Source organism: Microtus pennsylvanicus, chromosome 1, assembly GCF_037038515.1.
Source record: "Microtus pennsylvanicus isolate mMicPen1 chromosome 1, mMicPen1.hap1, whole genome shotgun sequence".
In the NCBI taxonomy this organism is placed as follows: domain Eukaryota; kingdom Metazoa; phylum Chordata; class Mammalia; order Rodentia; family Cricetidae; genus Microtus; species Microtus pennsylvanicus.
The window spans coordinates 74,526,747-74,548,664 of record NC_134579.1 but is presented as its reverse complement, the minus strand read 5'-3'; the positions used below and the strand labels follow the sequence as shown (position 1 = coordinate 74,548,664).

The 21,918-nt window shown below is 35.7% G+C and overlaps 2 protein-coding genes across 2 annotated transcripts; both read right to left on the bottom strand.

Moving 5' to 3' along the window:
• Positions 1–767: 767 nt before the first annotated feature.
• LOC142843574 (olfactory receptor 2L13-like) lies at positions 768–1,706 on the bottom strand. Its single transcript, XM_075961197.1, has one exon. The coding sequence runs from the start codon at positions 1,704–1,706 to the stop codon at positions 768–770; it is 939 nt and encodes a 312-aa protein (XP_075817312.1).
• A 14,919-nt stretch (positions 1,707–16,625) lies between these two features.
• Positions 16,626–17,564, bottom strand: LOC142843531 (olfactory receptor 2L13-like). Its single transcript, XM_075961058.1, has one exon. The coding sequence runs from the start codon at positions 17,562–17,564 to the stop codon at positions 16,626–16,628; it is 939 nt and encodes a 312-aa protein (XP_075817173.1).
• Between the last annotated feature and the right edge of the window lie 4,354 nt (positions 17,565–21,918).

Here is a 21,918-nt window from a genome sequence, read left to right as displayed (position 1 = left end):
TTTCATGACTTTGATATTGCCCAATCTTCCTACATAGGAGACACTAACACCAACTGAACATAGATCACATGAAAGGGCACAGTTAAACTATATGTTGTAAATACTCAATATACATAAATTTATAATAATGATAGAATAAAAGCAAAATACATAATCAAAGCTATTAAATCATGTAATCTTGTAGAAACAACATGTGAATATCAGCATAAACAGTATCATTTACAGTAATATTTCTTTGTAAAATTATTTATTTATTTTAATTTCATCTTACATTCCAACCACAGTTTTATCTCCCTCCCCTCCTGAAACCTTCCCCTAGCCTGTCTCCCAGCCCAACTCAATCCACTCCTTCCAATGGATAAGGTCTCCCGTGGGGTGTCAACAAAGACTGGTATATTAAGTTGGGGCAGAACACATGGGATGGGCTCCAACAAACTAGCTCATGCACCAAGAATAGATCCTGTTCCTACTGCCAGAGGACCCTAAGATATAGTAATATTTTTACATTCATAAGGTAAAATGTGTCATATTATGTTAGGTAGTAATTCCTTTTTTAATTTCTGTTGTTGATATCATTGACAATAATTCTATGATGTGAACATATGAATAATGGTAATAGTATGTAATAATGAACATACTGTTTAATCTTAATTAGTAATAAATCACAGGAAAGTTGGGACATGCGTGTGTCACACATTATATTTCCAATAAATGACAGTAGTCTGGCATTTTCCAGGGAAACAGAAATGTGAATAGAGAAGAGATGATCAATGTTTAGTGGAATAGCATGACCCAAAGACTCTTGTCATGGCCCCAAGAACCTCCTTATTCCTCAGGCTGTAGATGATGGGGTTCAGCATGGGGGTGAGGATAGTGTAGAAGACAGCCAGAATCTTATCTTCTGTGGGAGAACGGAGGCTCCTAGGTCGAAGATAAGTGTAGACAAAAGGTGCATAGTAAAATGTCACCACAGTTAAGTGAGTTGAACACGTGGTGAAGGCCTTTTTCTTTCCCTCTGTTGAGTGCATATGAAAGACAGTAAAAAGAACCCGTCCATAGGAAGCTGTGATGCCAAGGAAAGGAAGTAAGAGAAACAGGCTTGTGCTCACAAACACCATGTACTCATAAACCCAAGTGTCCATACAGGCCAGGGGAAGCATGGCTGGGACATCACAGAAGAAATGGTTAATGGACCTAGAATGGCAGTAAGGAATGTGAAGGGCATAGACTGTGTGTGCTAAAGAGTTGATTGAGCCCAATATCCAGGATCCTATGATCATCTTCAGACACATCATTTTGCTCATGCGAGTGGGATAATGAAGGGGGTGACAGATGGCCACAAAACGATCATAGGCCATGGATGCCAGGAGCAAACCTTCAGAACATGCCATAGTCAGGAAAAAGAATGATTGTACTCCACAGCCCAGAAAGGTAATGCTTTTCTGACCAGAGAGAAAATTAAATGCCATCTTGGGAACAGTGGTAGAAATATACATCAGGTCCATTAGAGAGAGCTGACTGAGAAGAATGTACATGGGGGTGTGGAGCCTGGAATCCACACGAATGAGGTGGATCATTGTTGAGTTGCCAAACAAAGCCAGGGAAAACACAAAGATGATGAGCAACAAAAGCAGAAGGCCTGTTTGGTTTTGTGGAAACAACCCTAACAAAATGAAATCACTTGAGCTCTGGTTCCATTTCTCCATGAAAACGTGTTGCTTTATCTTTCTTGAAAAGGGACCTAAAGTGAAATACATTCCCATGTGAATTAGGACAGGAGAATAAAAAGAGAAACTGCCTTGTAATGAATGCTAGCACTGAATTTTTCTTTCTACAGCATCATCATTCTGTTGAACTTATTTTGAAATTTGAGTTGACTATTCCTTTCTACTTACTTCTGGCTACGTTCAAAGATGTTGCAACATTAATAAAATCGCTAACACATTTTTTACTTGTAACTCTACATGAGCCTATTATTTAACCTAATTACACACTCTGTATTTCCCCATGTCTTCTGTAACACTGTCCTTTGTAAGACTTTCAATACTGGCCATGTTTACTCAACTCATCCTATACAATACATATCCATCCCATGGATCAAAATAGCACAGCAAAGAGTACCTTGTGGCAATTATTCACATCTAGTAACAAATTGCCTGGCATTGTGTGTGTGTGTGTGTGTGTGTGTGTGTGTGTTTGCTGAGAGCAAATACAATTGAAAAGGAGATAGATCTTCTTACAGAAAAATGGGAATAATCTTTTATAATTATCTAATCAAGAAATACTGACAATGAGGAATACATAGGAAGGAACATGGTAGGTACACAGGACTACTACTAAGCACAGAAGGAAATGAGATTTTAAGCCTCCCGTGTACTCTTACTATTTTTAAAACAAATACTTAAGACTAAACAGATAAATATAAAGCATAAATAAAAATTATCTCGACTATAATAAACTCATGCCTTCAAAAAACATTCCCTGTTTCTAGATTCTTGTACAGGTGTCATGTAAACAGGTCTTTGTGATGTTCCTTACTCAAAATTGTGAGCAAGGGACAGGGCAGGATTAAAGGGGTAGTTGATGAAAAACAAGGAGCGTGGTTAAGGAGGGCAGGGGTGAGATCAGTTGTTTAAAACATACAAACTTGGATTCTGATATTGATAACATGACCCAACAGTGAGAGTGAAGTACTCTTAGGTACATTTATAAACCTCATACCAGAAGCTCTTGCGCAGAAGGGAGATTCTGTGGGGACCATGCAGAGGAGACTAGTTAGAGGGAATAAGAATATCTGGTGTATCTGGATTTGAAAACAATCACATCTCACAAAACTACTGGCTCCTCATGGTTTTAGAACAGTGGGATGCCTACCTGAACATAAGCACCAGGCTGATGATTCATTGATATTTACTTCTTAGCGCAGCACATAGTTGCAGCAGGCTCCCATCTAGTGTGCCTGTTGAAAGAATAAATCATTTTCCTTAGAGATGACAGGTTACCATTTTCATACTGGCAAAGCTGACAACATAAATTTTGAAATCTAATCTTCTGCATCATGCCTTGTAAATAAAGAAGAACCTCTTATGGGCAATTTTTTTACTACCATGAACTCTGGTTCACCGCTAACGGAAGAAACATTCCAGTTGTTTTCTCGGGAGGTGTTTCCAACACCTAGTTATGGACAGAGTCTGCACAAAATTAGTATTTCATATGTTGGATTTCCTTCTTGCTTTTTTAAACTATATGTGTGTGCATTTGTGCCTTCCCTGCTGGTAAGTCTATGTGAGTATATTAGATAAGATATTGGAATTACAGTTGTGAACCGTATGGGTGCTGATTATTGAACCCAGGTCCTCTGGAAGAGAGTTCAGTGCTATTAAACACTGAGTAATCTCCCCAGCCCCACATGATTGATTTCTATGAAAGGAATGCACAGGAGTGTACTCTTAGATCACTAGTCAGTGGCTCATTAGCACACTGTGAGGACAGTTACAGTAGTAATTATTTTGCTTCCAATGTTAGAAACTGGCATCTTGGCAAATATTATTAGGAAATAACTATTTTTGGCAGTTAGATACCTGGGACTTGATGGTTTAGAATTACAGACTTTGAGTCAGAGCCAAAGATATTTAATTTATTACCAGACAATTTCTTCATTCCATCTGTACCTTATTTAACACACAAGAGACATAGGAAGAACCATATTCTTGGTTACATTTCAACTTTAAAATCTTCCAGTGGCTCAAAGCAGATGTAATGTTAGTGTGCCACTTGATTATTCCAAGACATGAAAACATAGTTGTTTAAGACTCTGTCACTCTGTCATGAAGAATCCAATAATGCAGAAGTGCTTCAAATGCAGAATGCTAGAGTAATTTTGCCAAAGTTATAGGTGTATAGACACACAACATGAATTCATAGTTAGCAAGAAATCCACAGAGTACAAGACCAAAGAGGAAATTGGTCATCAGAATCTCTACTTAGATTTAGAAGTCTCCAGAACTTTTGAGTACATTAACCTCAGTGAGCTGTCTGTATTCAGCATATATCAGGCTCTCAAGAAGTGTCCATCTCTTTGCTCCATTCCAAATCTTAGCTTTTGAGAAACTGCAATACCATAAAAATTAAGAATCTTAATTATTGTCACGACTTTCAAAAATAGCATATTGTAGAATTCAAACACATTTACATTGTACCTCTTGCATTTTAAAGGTCACTTTTTATTTTCTAATTGGTTAAGAAAATTTATATTCTCTATTTAGGAGAAAAGAATTACTTATGACAAGAAAACTTCATCTGGACTCACCTTATCCAAAGGTCTTATATTTGTACTTGTGAAAGAAAGTATACTTAAAATGGTATTGTTGCCTGATGACAGTCTATTGTTCCTGGGAGGGCTTCAACACGCCTCTCTGCTCATATAGACAGTCCTGTACACCACAAGATCATCTTTCAGCATAGCAGTCCTACCTCAGTCTAAAACTCGCTTTTCCCTTCATTGACCTACCAAAATCCCTGGAAATAATTTTTCAAGAATTATTTACTAGTCATATTATTTATGTTGAAAACAGAAAGAATTTGATTTCCTTAACTAAAATAGTCTCACTGCTTGCTCAGAATATCTTAATTTACTAGTTATTTATTTGAGGGAAACTTAAGAAACATGTCACTTCCATTTCGCACATGTTATAGTGATGAAAGAGACAATGGTAAATGCTGTATTTTAAATGTACATTCTTGGATTGCCAAGCCTTAGGTACTACTCCTTTCTTCTAATTGGTCCCTCATGTCTAAATCTACAGAGATAATGCCTTGGCCATTTCTCTTGGCTTGGCTGGTCTGAGGTAGCTGAATTCTGATCTTAGAGAATAAATTAATGACAGTCACCTCTCCTGCAATTACAGAATACCCAAAAACACACCAAGGAGAGTTCTGTGACCAGAAAGGTTTCGGAATATGGCTTGTGAGTTATAGGGGTATTAGGCAACATGTATTATAGTCCCTCATTTATAAAATTTGGACACCAAAGGGCTATACAATTGATATCCTGAAACATTGTTCTAGTCAGAAATTCTATATTAAATTCAAAAGTTTGATGTGGCAGTTTTGTGACAAAGCAGATATACAGATTCAATTAAGACGGACAGCCTCAGTGACTAAGAAATCAAGTTGGGCAAATTTCATTGCAAATGAAAACTTGGGGCCAAATATTTAAATATTCTATAATTTGAGGAACATACTAAGGATAAACTGGGAAAACATATGCCACCTGCTTGCATAGTGTGTATGCAGAAAAAAGAAGGAGTATAATTGAAAGTTTTATTATCCTGTTCAACCCACACATTGGTAAAATAGATTAGTGAATATTTAAAGGTATTCAAGATATTTAAGTTCAAGTTTATATATTACTTAAATAGATGTAAGAATATTATCTAATAGCAATGTACTCAATAAATATCACCAACTAATATGACTGAAATACAGTTTTAGTAACTGGTTCCACAGCTTTAAAGCTAGTAGTAGCAAAGTTACAAATGCATGTACACTTTTATTAGTTCCTTCATCTGCACTTAATACTTAGTTTGGGATGTAGTAACAGTACACAGTGCTATCTTCTGTGGCTGAATCTACCCACTGCATTTTTACATTGGGCTTCATCTCTTTACACCATAGCCTTATCATATTTTTTCTGATGTTAGACCAGCTTCCCAACATACAAACGTTTTTTGTGTGTGCCGTAATTGTGGTGTGAAAGAAGGAGTATCTGACTAAAAGAGGGAAGAAAAGAGAGAGTGATGGAGAGGGGGAGAGAAAAATAGAAAAGAATACAAGTCACATGTAAAGAAAACCTATCAAAGAAACAGCTGATTTTTCAAATAGAACTTTGAAATCCAGAAGAACTTGGAACAATGATTTCCAAGTCCTTGAAAACCATTATGGCAAACATAGACTTATAGACCCAGAAAAAAATATGTGTCATATTTAAAATGTAAGAAAAAACTTGTCATTATATAAACAGTCTTAAAATTATAACCAACAAACCAACTTAAAAAAAATACAGGAATCAGTATTTCAATAAGAGAGGAATGAGCATAGCCAAGAGACTATAGAAACAAAAAGGAAGATTTAATTAATGAACACAAAGTACAACTGAGAACACAGACAATAGCAACAAAATTTATGGCTGCTTGGACGAATTGCTGGAACAATAAAACAAAAGACAAAAATTAAAGGGAACAAGATAGAAAAACAAGTCAAACTATTTCCAATTGAAGATTAAGGGATTCAAAAAAATCTACCAGAAAACTTCTAACAATGATCAACAATTTCAGCAATGGGACAGGATAAATAATCAACTTTCATTACTCACTAACTTTTCTATACCTAAGGACAAACATACAGAGAAAGATATTATAACACATTCTTATTCATAATAACAAGGAAAAATTAAAATATCTAAAAATAAAATGAAGCAAGGTGGCAAAGGCCTCTATACTGAAAACTTTAAAAGAGAGATAAAGAAAGAAACTAAAATATGGGAGGATGCTCATGGCCTCATAAAATTAATATTGTGAAAAAGAACATTTCACCAAAAGCTATATTGAGTTGGGAATTATTATTAAAATGTAATGCCAGACATTCAGGAAACAAACTATTGTCCTCCCTAAGAAAACATCTTGAAATTTGCAGGCAAATGGATGCGTCTAAAAATTATCATATTGAGTGAGGTAACCCAGACCCAGAAGAAAATATCCTATTTATTCACTCGTATGTAGCTTTTAGGCATAAAGTAAAAAAAGCACCTTTAATTCACAATTCAAGAGAACTTAGACAACAAAGAAGACCCTAAGAGATACATGTGTGGATCTAATGTACATGGAAATTCTAAAAAGACAAGATCTCCTGAATAAATTGGGAGGACTGGGACCATGGGAGAGAATAGAAGGGGAGTGGAAAGGAAGGTAAGGAAGCAGAGAAAAATATATAGCTCAATAAAAAAAACTAAAAATAAGAAACCATATTGCATATTGCTCTGGATAATAGAACAACTATAAAAGTGAGAACAAAAACTTTCAGGAAAACCCATAAAGTGAATATTTTGACAAACTTTTATAAATTAAGAAAGTCAAAAATAAAAATATAAATAGATAATATTTCACTAAAATAAGCATAGACACAGATAAAGTTATAAAAATAATTTTACCAGAATCTTGGTAAACAAATCAGCCTCTTCAGAATGTAAATGTTTAACATTTTATTTTATTTTTTCAAAAATTATTTTCTTTTTTTCTTTGTGCATAACAATCCCAGTTCCCACTCCTTCCCTTTCTCCCATTCCTTCCACCCTGATACCAAAACTACACAAAGACCCAACCAAGAAAAAAAATTAAAGACCAGTCTCACTCATGAAAAATACTCAATAAAATTCTGGTAAACTGATTCAAGAACACATCATAAAGATCATTGATCATGATCTACTTGGCTACATCCAAGAGATGCAGAGAAGGTTCAACATATGGAAATATATCAATGTAATCTATCACACAAATAAACTGAAAGAAAAATACATATCATCATCTCAATAGATGCTGAAAAAGAATTTGACAAAATCCAAGACCCCTTTATGATAGAGGTCTTAGAGAGAATAGGGATACAAGGAATAATCTAAACACAATAGAAGCAATATACAACAAGCCAACAGTTAACATCCAATTAAATAAAAAGAAACTCAAAGTGATTCCACTAAAATCAGGAACAAGACAAGGCTGTCCATGATCTCCATATCTATTATATATAGTACTTGAAATTCTGGCTAGAGCAATAAGAAAGCAAAAGGAGACCAAGAGAATTCAAATTGGAAAGGAAGAAGTCAAACTTCCTGAAACTAAGAAGGTTCTGTAAAGCAAAGGATACAGCCACTGAGAAAAAGGTAGCCCACAGAATGAAAAAGATCTTCACCAGCTCCACATCAGACAGAAGACTGATCTTCAAAATATATAAAGAAGTCAAGAAATTAAAAATCAAAATTCCAAATAATCCAATTAAAAATGGGGTACAGAACTAAACAGAGAATTCTCAGCAGAAGAATCTCAATTGGCCAAAATACACTTAATGAAATGTTCAATATCCTTAGTCATCAGGGAAATGCAAATCAAAACAACTCTGAGATACCATCTTACACAGTTAGAAAGGCTAAGATAAAAAAAACACCAATGATACCTATTGAGATTTTCAATGGGCAACTGCTTTGAGTTTGGAAAAATGCTGACTTTGTAATTAATCATTCACTAGACATGGTAGCCATCATGGGTATAACTGTACAAATAAAGAAAGACAACATTTCAGCATATATCTCTAAGAAAATGAAATAATTTTTTGCTTATTATACTAATATAAAATAAAGTACAGGTATTCTACATAACCCTATAGGAGAGCAGTTATAGAAAGATAAAATTGAACTTTAACAATCTGGTAAATAAAAAGTAATGATAAATACCATCAGAAATAGATTTCATAATACTTTACTAATTTTGAATTTTTAAATGCTAATGATAAAGGAACAACAGCTGCAGAGAGACATTGGATAGTAGAAAAAACTATGGAATTAAATCAGCCCATATACTTTAAAGATGTACTTATCTCAGAATGGAAACCAGGACATATGTTACATATGGGAAAGTGTTTTTGTTTGTTTCTACAGGAGAAGAAAAGCTATAGATACCATCAAAATTAATAAAGATTCCATTTGACTAAGAGACAGCTCTTGTTTATATGAGATTATAGTTCATTAACCATCTCCAAGCCAGGCTGTGGTGGTGCATGCCTTTAATCCCAGCACGTGGGAGGCAGAGGCAGGCAGATCTCTGTGGGTTTGAGGCTGGTCTAGTATATAGAACTAGTTCTACGACAGGCTTCAAAACTACACAGAGAAAACCTGTCTCAAAGAACCAACAATAACAACAACAACAAATGAACCGTTGCTGTTTAATCTTAACTAATCTATAAAACTAACAAATGCGTTTCACTTGATCAGATATTACTTGCCAAAGGGAATCTCCCCAGAATTAGAATTGATGAGGGATTTTTTTTCTATCCTTTCAGAAGAATATAGGTATGTGGCTAAGGAATCTGAAGACCACTGGACAAATGAGACATCTGAAGAAAAGGACAAATTATCCAGAAAAGAAATGTTTCAAGGAAAACACTAAGTTGACTTATTTATATATCACATTTCCAGCAGGATAAAATATCTTAAATCTTCAGAAATGTTTCTTTCTCCTATTCTCTAGAGAAATATAATGCTCATGGTCTTCTTGTAGTCCCAGTCTAATTAAAGATTTAAGCTAGATTGGGATTTGGAGTGGGGCTCTCTCCTTCTCTAAACCTAAGCATGCTTATGATAGTAAAATCAAAATTCTCTGTCTCATGTCAAAAAAACTCTCTGATATGGAACAAAAGAAAAACAAAATTTAAAGACTATTATATTGGCAATAATCTCATAATCCTTTGGTTTTTACTTTTTATCGGCTTTCCTTAAGGTATAATATTTATAAGATTGAGAGAGAGAGAGAGAGAGAGAGAGAGACAGAGACAGAGAGAGAAAGATTTGAGATTTTGCCATAATATTAATGCACATATAGAATACTACTTCTAGAGAAAGGTTTCATCTAACTTTCTATACATGATTTTGGGTTTGAGTCTCTATCAGTTTTCTGCAGTGAACCATGACATGCCTAATATTGACATTTGAAGTCTCCAAAAGGAGGACGTAGACCCACAATGACAAATCCTCCAGGACTATAATAATAGCACTAAGCTGAAAACAACGCCTAAAGATTGGTTTTGGACTACAAACTGCTCAGAAAAAAAAATTGAGGTGGCTAGCTGAGATGATCCAGGCTAACAAATTGCTCTGTCCACGACTTGAGAAAAACCCTGCACTTTCCCATTACACACAGACTGTACAACGAATAATACAGCTACTTCTCCCAGGACTTGACAATTAACCAATATTTTTTCTTTTCAAGATACCTCTAAAGAGTTCATCACCCACAGACATCAGGAAATAAATTTAAAAGTAAAACACCCATCTTTCCAAAAGGTGGGGTGATGGTTTCTGGTCGTGCAATGGGTTATGGATATTTGTCATTGTTTAAGAATTTGGATACTGTCTCAGTGGGTGGACCAACCCCTCGTGGTTCAGACTTCCTTGCTATCCACTCCCTCCTTATGCTCTTCAATTGGACCTTGGCTGCTCAGTCTGTTGCTCTGATGAGGGACTTTGTCTCTATCTCCATCTGTCACCAGACGAAGATTCTATGGTGATCTTTGAGATAATCATCAGTGTGTTAGTGGGGCAATGCCAATTCAGGCACCCTCTACTCTGCTGCCCAAGGACCTCCAAATCCAGCTGGACTGGGACTGAATGAGCATGCTACCAAACCGGTCTCTCTGAATGTGGCTGAAACGGGGGTCTGATTGAGAAGCCATTGATAAAGAACCTTCATCTGGCGATGGACGGAGATAGAGACAGAGACCCACAATGGAGCTCTGGACTAAGCTCCCAATGCCCAGATGAAGAGCAGAAGGAGGGAGAACATGAGCAGGGAAGTCAGGACCGCGAGGGGTGTGCCCACCCATGGAGACGGTGGGACTGATCTAATGGGAGCTCACCAAGGCCAGCTGGAATGGGACTGAATGAGCATGTGATCAAATCAGACTCTCTGAATGTGGCTAGCAATGAGGGCGGACTGAGAAGTCAATGATAATGACACCGGACTTTGATTCTACTGCATGTACTGGCTTTTTGGGAGCCTAGTCTGTTTGGATGCACATCTTCCTAGACCTGAATGGAGGGGGGGGCCTTGGACTTTCCACATGGCAGGGCACCCTGACTTCTCTTAGGACTGGAGAGAGAGGGGGAGGAGAAGTGGGGGGAGCGGGCAGGAAATGGGAGGATGGGAGGAGGTGGAAATTTTTAAGGAAAGTAGGAAGGAAGGAAGGAAGGAAGGAAGGAAGGAAGGAAGGAAGGAAGGAAGGAAGGAAGGAAGGAAGGAAGGAAGGAAGGAAGGAAGGAAGGAAAATTTTTAAAAAGAATTTGAATAAAAGTTGTTATTGGAAATGGTCAGGAAAAAGCTAAACAAAGGGAATTAGATTCAACGTTCTTGTTTTGAAAAGCAAAAGGGGGATATAGATACAATAGGATAAAAGGGTAGATTATTGAATCCACTCTGAAAAAAATAGAGTATATAATATGAGAAGATAAAAAGGAAGATTATTATATATATTTTTAAAAAGCAGCTACTAATTTTAAATGTTTTACTTGGATTTAGATTTTTCTATATTGTATAAATTTTGCATAGTGATACAAATTTGAGATTAATTTTGTTAGAACATACTGAACATACATTTCTACTTTTATTCAAGATATTCTACTTATACAACCCATTTAACGATGCAATGCAAATTTCTAGTCCTTGAAAGTTATTATTACTGTTTAGAATAATAAGGAAATGCAATTTAGTAATTAGTCATCTATTACAATCAAAGTGATAATTACATTAGGTGTGTTTTCATGGTCAAACAGAGATACATTGTAAACAGACATTGTAAATCATCTTCAAACACTTCAGAGATTCACAGACTATGACATTTAAGATGTTTTAATGACATTGGTTGGTTTTTCTTTTTTATGACAACGAGACATGTCTGCTCCTGGCATCACCAATCCACTTTATAGAAAATGATGGACATCGAAACGCCACGTGGAGTTTGCTTTTTTTGTGGCAAAAGTAAGTTACTGGGCAAGAAAGTGAGCTTGCCTCAACTGCTGACAGTATGCTGTTCTAATGAGACAAGCAGAAAAAAAAAAAGAGAGTGACCGGTCAAACCTTTCCCAGACAAGGTAGGACAGTCCTTCCAAAACCCTGTTTCATAGAAAAATCTGTTCGATAATCAAGGCCTATAGGCCAAAAATAAATGCCCTAACTTTGCAGAGAAACTTCAGATGATTTCACAGACAGACAGCTGTTTCTGTCTTTTCTCAATTTTCTGGAAGTCGCTTATTCACACTTCCTGCTTACTAAGTAAATATTTACTTCTTGGGTTTCTGGGGGAGTTGAAGACTAGAAATTTATAGTTATAGTTTTCCTTGTTTACCAGACATAGAAAACAAGTTAAGATAGAAAGTAAATTAGATACAAGACCAAGATAGGATAGATAATGGAGTTTTCCCCTGAATTTGTCAAATGCAAATGGACTAGACATTGTTGATGCATTTATTGTCTATATATATTGTATATAGTTATTGTACTTATTGTATATAGTTTTCTTATATTAGTTATAACTTTCATTTTTATTTTAGACAAAATAGGAGAAATATAGTGGCATATTATTTATGCTTTAATATAGCTTACCTAAAGGTGTGTGCAAAGAAACCACGTGCCAGGTAGTGGTTTCACACACTTTTAATCCCAGCAGCCACATTATTTAGCCATAGAGGCTGATTGGTGGTGGTGTATGCCTTTAATCACAGCACTAGAGAAGAATAAAGGATGGAAGGAGAGAGGTCTCAGTATCATTATGAGGATTCCTGAAAGCAGGATCACCATTTTAGTTTGTAGTAGAGGTATGAGCCTGTGAATGGCTGTTTTGTTTTTCTGATCTTCAGGTTGAACCCCAATATCTGTCTCTGGGTTTTTATTATTTATGCTACAATGAGTAGTGAGGAATACACTTACATATGAGGTTAGTAACTAATGTTTATAGACTGCAGTCAGGGATTATGCTGGCTTAATAAATTAAATTAGTGATTATAGATTCTCCTCCAGTATTTTTTAATTCAATAGTATGCAGTAGTTAACTACCTTTGCAATGCAGGGCATGAGTTTTCCCTTTTGAACAGATCTTAAATGCAATGATAGTACTGCTGGTTACAACTATGATATACATGCCACTACTGCGCTACTACACTTACAATTTTCATGTCATGCTTCCATTGATGTGGTTCATAGGTGTCATAGGTAGGCCTATTGATTATCATCCTCCTTTGGAAGCTGCAGAGGTGCCTACTGGTATTATGAAAGCTACTCTTCAAGGAAAAAATATCCAAGCCAGTCACATCGCAGGCTCTCTTTTGGGAGTACATGGAGTCATTAACAATATGAACTTCCCTTCCATCTCTGAAGGACAATAGAAATAAATTGTGTATTTAGGAGTTCACTGCTGGTGGTAATATAGATTTTTTTAAGTTATTTCCTTATACTCTGAATTCCCTCAGTATCTGTTGTCATATTTCCCATTTATCTTCTGATTTTACTAGTTTAATCTCTCTCTTTTACTTTGTTTAATTTTGTGCTAATCTTGTTAATGGTTTAAAATAACAAATTGTTTATTTCATTGACTCTTTATAATTTTTATTTCTGGTTGATAAATTTTACCTACTCTTTATTAAGTCTCCTCATCTATTCCACTTTTTCCCCAAGTCTTCCTTAGAAATATGACACTGATCCTGTTCCTTTTTATAGACTTTTATTGCTACAAATTTTCCTTTTTGGACTGCTTTCATTGCATCCCATAGATTTTGATATATTGTTTTTCATTTTTATTCAAATTAATTTCATTAAGTTTGAAGTTTCATTCTTGATTTCTCTCTCCACCCAATTTTCAGTCAGTACTGTGTACAAGTTTTTGTACTTTACTCCATTTCTATTTTTGATATCTAGGTTTGTTCTTTTATGGTTAGATAGTATATAGAATGTTATTGCAATGACCATAAAATTGCTGCATCCTGACATATTGTCAATTTTCTAGAAACTTTCATGGATTCTGAGGTGGAAGTTTATTTTTCAGTGTTTGGGTGTACTGTTCTATAAATCTATTAGATGTATCTGATTTAAAATGTTATTCAACTCCAGTGTTTTTCTATTTGTTTTTGCTTAGATAACCTGTTTATTGATGAGAGAGAGACATTGAAATTACCCTCTATTACTGTATTAGGGTCAACCTGTAATTTTTTTAGTTGCTTCTTTTATGAAATATAGCACACTTGTTTCTCAAGAATATATGTTTAGAATTATTATATGCTCTTGCTAGGCTTTTTCTTTAATGAGTATAAAATGTCCTTTTTTATCTCTTTTGGCTTAACATTTATTTTGTCATATATTAGATTAGTTATACCTACTTATTACCTTACTCCTTTTGCTTGTATGTTGGTTTGAATGAGAATGGCCCCCATTGGCTTATATATTTGATCACTTGCTCCCTAGATGCTAGAAGTCTTTAGAGGAGGATTAAGAGGTATGGCATTATTAGAGGTGGAGTATCATTGAGATTAGGCCTTAGAGTTTCAAGAGCCCATATGAGGCCCAGTGTCTCTCTACCTTCAAACTGTGGACCAGATGTAAACTCTCAGCTGGTGCTACAGAAACATGCCTGCTTGCCTGTTTCCTGCTTCCCTCTGTGACAGTCATGGATTCACTGTCTGAAATTTAAAGCAAACTCTCAATTAAATAATTTTTATGACTTACCTTAATCATGGTGTCTCTTTTTGACAATAGAAAAATAACTAAGACAAAATGGAAAACCTTTTCCATCCTTTTACCCTGAGGTTGTATCTATCATTGATTATGAGTTGTGTTTCTTGAAGGCGGAAAAAGGTTGGGTTTTACTTTTTATTAAGTCTTTGTGTGTGTGCCTTCTTATTCATGAATTGAGTTTATTAATATGAGAATTATTAATAAATAATTAATCATTAATTTGTATAATCTTGTGGTGTTATTTTCTTAGAACTTAATTACTCCAGAATTATTTATTCTTTGTGACCTCTTAAGTATGTTTAATCTTCCTTTCAGAACAAAGTATTCCTTCCAGTGTCATCTGTAAAGCTGGCTCAGTGAAACACAGATTATGTAAGTCAGACTTTTGCTCTGTGAAGTTTTTATTCTTCTACAGGTTTGACATAAGACTTGATGCACTGAATCTTATAGAGGAGAATATAATGATTATCTAAATCATTCAGATATGGGTTTAAAACCTAATTTATTAGAGAAGCAATGGAAAGGTAGCCAGTGACCTCCACTCTATTATCTATCTTATCTTCATAAGTCCAAAGTTTTGTACTTGATTTAGTTTTTATCATAAATACAGAAAGTGTAACAATAACTTCAAGACCATTAGAAATCTGAGAAGCATAAATATTACCTGATTAAACAGGAAGTGCGAGTAAGCAAATTCCAAAACTATAGAAATGATAGAACCTACTGACTGCCTGCAAAGTCATTCTAAGATTCCTCTGCAACATTGGAGAATCCATCTTTAGCCTACAGGCCTAGACTATCTCAGAAACCTTTTGTGAAGTAGGAATTTTTGAAGGACTGTACATTCTTGTTTTGTTTTTTTTTTCTTTTTGCAAAGTTCAGCAATTACCTTTTCTTGTGTCCTGATTGTCCAATTAATTTTGACAGCATACTATCAGCAGTCAAAGCAGGGACAGTTTCTTACCCAGTGGCTTTATTGCCACTATATATATAAACTCCATATGAAGGTTCTTTGATGCCCATAATCTTTTTTGAAGTAAATTGGCACTGCCAGGGATATACATGTTTTACTGTCATAAAAAGCCATCTGTTATTAAAACATTTTAAATGTCATATTCTGCAGGTCTCTGAAGTGTTGGAAGACTATTTATTTAAAATGCCTCTCTGTTTGAACTTGAAAACATATGTAACATGATTATAAATTTGAATGCCATAGATGACTGAATATTAACCTCTTTTTTATTATTCTCAATAGCTTTCAAGGGTTAGAACTTTAGGTTTTTAAATGAGTTGTATAATATCTTAAACAAGAATAGAAACTTATTATAATATAAGAAAAATTAACTTAACTTTGTACCAATCTGCATAAGTATCTTAAATGAGAGGGGAAACATATAAATTAAATAACAAAAATAACCTTAAATTTGCATGAATATGCAAAAATCCATACCAATGTGAAATATTTGGGACTAGTAGTTGTTTTTCTAGCTTAAAAGAAGATTCAATAATGAGCAATTTTGTCCTATCATTTCTAAACCACCCCTTTTTTCTTTTCAAAATGAGATTCTAAAATCTCCTTTGCTTAGTTTCTCTCCTGTCCATGTATAAGAACAGCTTCTAAACAATCCCCATATATGTTGATATAAATCCATTATTCACCAAGCAACGCGAAACCAACCACCCTACCTTTTAGAAATTTGGATGCCATGTACTTAGAATTACTTCCTGTTGTCTCAGGGCTATGAATCATGCACCAGAGATCGATCCTGGTCCTACTGCAAGGGGCCATTCAGATAGTCTAAGTTTCACCACTTATAAGAATATTTTGTACACTCATAAGATAAATTGTGTTGTATTATGTTAGGATAGTAATTCATTGTCTAATTTTGTTACTTATCTCATTGACTGTAATGCTATAAAGTGAAGATGTAAATAATTGTACTAGTGTGTAATAATAACATACTATTTCACCTTAACGCAATCACGAGAAAAGTTTGACATGTGTGGGGCACAAATTATATTTCCAATAGATGACATTAGTCTAACATTCTTCAGGGGAACAGAAATATGATTAGAGAAGAAATATCAATGTTTAGTGGAATAGAATGTCCCAAAGACCCTTGTCATAGCCCCGAGAACCTCCTTATTCCTCAGGCTGTAGATGATGGGGTTCAGCATGGGGGTAAGGATAGTGTAGAAGACAGCAAGAATCTTATCATCTGTGGGAGAACGGAGACTCCTAGGTCGAAGATAAGTGTAGACAAAGGGTGCATAGTAAAATGTCACCACAGTTAAGTGAGTTGAACACGTGGTGAAGGCCTTTTTCTTTCCCTCTTTTGAGTGCATATGGAAGACAGCAAAAAGAACCCGTCCATAGGAAGCTGTGATGCCAAGGAAAGGAAGTAAGAGAAACAGGCTTGTGCTCACAAACACAATGTACTCATAAACCCAAGTGTCCATACAGGCCAGGGGAAGCATGGCTGGGACATCACAGAAGAAATGGTTAATGGACCTAGAATGGCAGTAAGGGATGTGAAGGGCATAGACTGTATGCGCCATGGAGTTAATGGAGCCCAGTGTCCAGGACCCTATGATCATCTTCAGACACATCATTTTGCTCATGCGGATAGGATAATGAAGAGGGTGGCAGATGGCCACAAAACGGTCATAGGCCATAGAGGCCAAGAGCAAACCCTCACAACCTGCCATAGCGATAAAGAAAAATGCTTGAACTCCACAGCCCAGAAAAGTAATGCCTTTCTGGCCAGAGAGGAAGTTGAATGCCATCTTGGGAACAGTCGTAGAAATATGAATCAGATCCATGAGAGAGAGCTGACTGAGGAGAAAGTACATGGGGGTATGGAGCCTGGGATCCACACGAATGAGGTGGATCATTGATGAGTTGCCAAGCAATGCTACAAAAAACATGAAGATGATAATCAGCAAAAGCAGAAGGCCTATTTGATTCTGTGGAAACAATCCTAACAAAGTGAAATCACTTGAGGTCTGATTCCATTTCTCCATGAAAATGTATTGCTTTCTCTTTCTTGAAAAAGTGACCTGAAAATAAAATACACTTAACATATAAAGTAGAAAAAGAGAATAAAGAGGAACTGGCTTATAATAAGTGTGTGTGCTCAATTGTTCTTCCCCAAGAACCATCCTTCTGTTAAACTTTTTTTGAAATCTGAGCTAAATGTTTCTTCTTATCTCTGGCCCAGTTCTCAATTCAGAGATATCTCTATAATCATTTTAAAATCAAAGTGGCATCATAAGTAAAACAGCTCTCACACTTCCTCATATATAACTCCATGCAACATCACTATTACTCAAGATCATCTCTCCTCCTTTCAAAACTAGGAAAGCCCTTGTCTTCTGCATCACTTGCTTCCTGGCCCTCTTCCTCTAAATGGTCATACTGTAAACAGATTCCAGTGATCTGCTCCTTTGTGATCTGCCTCTAAAATTCTCCAATAAGTCTTTGTCTTTCCTGAAAATAACCACCACTCACAATTCACTGTTGTAGAACTAAAAAGTTTTGTGCATGCTCAGATCTTCGCTAGTCACAAAATGTTATATTTGTGTACTCATTTCCATAAGGAACACTTTGTTTTCTGTCAATTTTACTTATATCAATTGAATACACAGTCACAATGAAAGTGTTTATACAACAAAATGCATAAATACATATATGATATATCTTACAATTGTAAATTTTATACACATATGACACAATAGTAAAATCTTGCTTATATGTACTGTTTTCTCTTCTTATGCAGCTCAGAACTTTGTACTTCACTGTCAGGAGTGAGAAGCCCTTAGAAACCTGTTTATAGGGGAAGGAAATGTGTAGGTGTACATTGTTTATTCTGCTCACTCATATTTTTCAATTGTTACATTTTCGTTTATTTATTTGTTTGTATTTGTCAGGAGGCAGGGGCCAGGTGCATGTTTATAAACTCAAGATTCCTTTTACATTTTGTAAGCAAGCATGGTAGACAAGGATAAGAGACAGCTGGGCTGGTACTTACCTTGGACCACGAGGTATAGGCACTATATAGGCAGGTCTTTGTAAAGTCCCCTAATCAAAGTGATGAACAAAAAATAGGTTAAGAGGGAAACTAAAAGAAGCAAGTACAAGGAGATAAGTGATTGATTGTGCAGGCCAGTTGTGAGGGCAATTATATGTGAAGAAGAGGACTTGGGATCTGATCTGCTAAGATGAGAAAACAAGGAGAGTAGTGTGTTCTTAGGCACATTTCTAGACCTCAAAGGATGCCATGCTCAGAAAGGAGCTGCTCTGGGGACCAGGCAGAGAAGACTACTTAGATGGAATAAGAATATCTGATAATTTACCTGAACTTGAAAACAAATTCACACATCCAAAAATACTCCCTGAAAACTGGTGACATGAGGACAATGTGATGTCTACCTGGACATAGGCTCCTCTATGATAATTCACTGCTGTCTACCCACTGGAACCACACTTACTTACAGCAGATATTTAACATGTGTGTATGTTGAAAGGAAGAAAACATTATCCTTATAGAGAATAGGTTATCATGGTCGTGCTGAGAAAGTTAGCAACATCAGGTTTAATATCCAGTCATATGAAACATGGCTTGTGAATGATGAAGAATATATTATCAGCATTATCATTTACGTTCTTGAACACTGGTTTAGATATAGAGGACAGACCATTACATCATCCTCTCAGGAGTGTTCACTAACCATCTTTGCACACAGCCTGTAGTAATCTTACACTTCATGTTTGATTCTAGAAGAATGTGCAGGTATGTGCTCTCAGATCACTTCTTGTTGATTCATAAACGTGCTCTGAGAATAGTTACTGAAGTCATTATTTTATTTCCAATGTTTAGAAACTGTTATCTTGGCAGTTAATGTGGGGATATAGCTATATTTAGGGAGCAGATGCCTGGAACATAATGTTTAAGATCTAAGACATTGATCTAAACTGAGCTAAAGATTTTTACATTGATGGCCACATAATTTCAATGTTAGATACTAGCGTGGGGGGGGGGGGTTAAAGACAGTGTGTCTTTGTGTAGCCATGGCTGTCCTGGAACTTGCTTGGTAGACCAGTCCAGTCTTGAAATGATAGATTCACCTACCCATGACCTTCAAGTGCTACGATTAAAGGCATTTACTGCCACCACCCTGCTGAATATAAGCTTTATTTAACCTGGTCACAGAAAAAATAGTATTATTGATTATAGTTTAGCTTTAAAATCTTCTAATGACTGAAAGGCAGATGTAATGTTAGTGTGCCTGTTAAGCATTCCAAAAGATGAAAAAAACTTAGACATGTTTAAAGACCTGTTGTAAGAGTCTTATTGTGTAAGAGTGCTGCAAATGCAGAATGCTAGAATAATTTTGCCAAAGTCACAGATATGTAAACAAAACAGGGACACACAGTTACAAAAAATATCTACAGAGCACAAGACCAGACAGGTAATTGAGCATCAGTCTCTGCTCCGTCTTAAAAACTCCATGTGACTCTGGAGAAAAAGAACCTCAATGAGCTGCCTGTGTTCAACATATATTAGGTCCTCCATTATCTTTCTTCCATTCCACATTGTGACTGTTGAGAAACCTCAATACCAGAAAAATACAGCATCTTATTTATGGTCAAGCCTTCATAAGCAGCACACATTGTAGAATTCAAACATGATTACATTTTTCTCTCGCATTTAAGTTCACTATTATTATTCTAATTGGTTATGAAAACCCTGAGAATGTCTTCCTCAGTTTAAGAAAACCATACTTTAAGAAATTCCTCTCGTTATCTTCACCCAGACCCAATAATGTGCTCAATAATGTGTTCTGGGCTTAGTCTATACAAAGATCTTATAATTGTGTTTGTATTTGTGAGAAAAAGGTACCTTTCTGGAACAGTCACTCCCTGCAGACAGTCTCTGGGTTCTGACAAATCTTCAGCTCCCCATTTGTTTTCATGTCCCCTGCTGGGCATGCCACAAGATAGTCTCTCTGTGCAGGATCCTCAGTTGAACAAGAGTCCCTTCTTCCACCAAAATATTAGAAAGAAACTTTAAAGGATTATCTACTAGTCTTTCTTTTATACATGATGAAACCAATATAGCATCATTAATCTCCTGAAATATTTACATGTTCATTGTTTGTATACAACATCATTTCTTACTAATTATTTCTAAAGGAAATATGTAATTATCTCCCACTAACTATATTGCTGAAAGAAAATGACAAATGTCTTATTTTATATGCATAACTTTGAAACGCCAAGCCTGACATGCTCCCTGTTTTTCTCTAATTGATCCCTCAAGTCTAAATCTACAGAGACAAAGTCTTGGAAATTTCTCGTGACTTGGCTGCTCTGAGATAGCTGAGTTCTTAACTTTAGAGAAATAAATACATGACAATCACCATATCTGTAATCACAGGATATCCGAAGAGACTAAAGATAGTGACTACATTATTTCAGAATGTGACTTGAAAGATATAAAGGATGATGGGATATATATGCATATGTACATACATATATATCCCCTTATTTAGTGTTGGGCCCCCACCAGGTTCGACATTGATATATGGAAATGCTGATCTAGTCAGAAGTTGTACTCCAGTCACAGGTTGATGCAGAGGTTTTGTTGTAATGCACATTCAGACTCAAGGTCATCCATGCTGACAGATCCAAGCAGACTGGATTTCAAAACAAACGGAAGACTGTGACCTTGACCTCATTTTTAGGGTTTCTGTAATCTGAGGAATGTTTCACTAACCAGGAGAATTATGCTATTTACATATGACATAAAAATTAGGAGCCTTATAATCTTACTGTCCTACTCAATCCAAAGTAAGTGGATCAATGAATACTTGGAGTATGTCAAATATTTATGTGTGGCCAGAGTGTCTTTATAGAAAGTGATGAGAAATTGTTATTGAATGGCATTCTACTCAAAAAACATTAGTGACGGGTGTGATAGGGAGAAAATTTACAAAGAGTTCCACCCTTTCAAAACTATTAGTGGGAAAGTTATAAATGAAAATGAATGTTTAGTATTATTATTTTTGAATAACTTCTATACATATTCGTTGGATTGTTTACAATGCTTAGGGTTTTAGCTGGGTTCATCCTTGTGAATTCCTGGAAATTTTCCTAGTGCCAGGTTTCACACAAGCCCCATAATGGTCAGGGGAGCAGGAGGAGGGGAAGGAGTGAAACTGGGACTGGTATGTAAATTTAGAAAATATGGCTTAAAAAATAAGTAAATAAATTTAAATTAAAAAAACACAAAAAAGATACATGAGTCTTTTCTAGATTGCTCTGCTAAGCTGGAAATTAACTGCTGATTCTGTCAATGTGACTAGGGCAGGTGTT

What these genes read in the sequence shown, in the direction of transcription:
- LOC142843574 (XM_075961197.1), bottom strand. Translation starts at nt 1,706, where the DNA reads ATGGAGAAATGGAACCAGAGCTCAAGTGATTTCATTTTGTTAGGGTTG.
- LOC142843531 (XM_075961058.1), bottom strand. Translation starts at nt 17,564, where the DNA reads ATGGAGAAATGGAATCAGACCTCAAGTGATTTCACTTTGTTAGGATTG.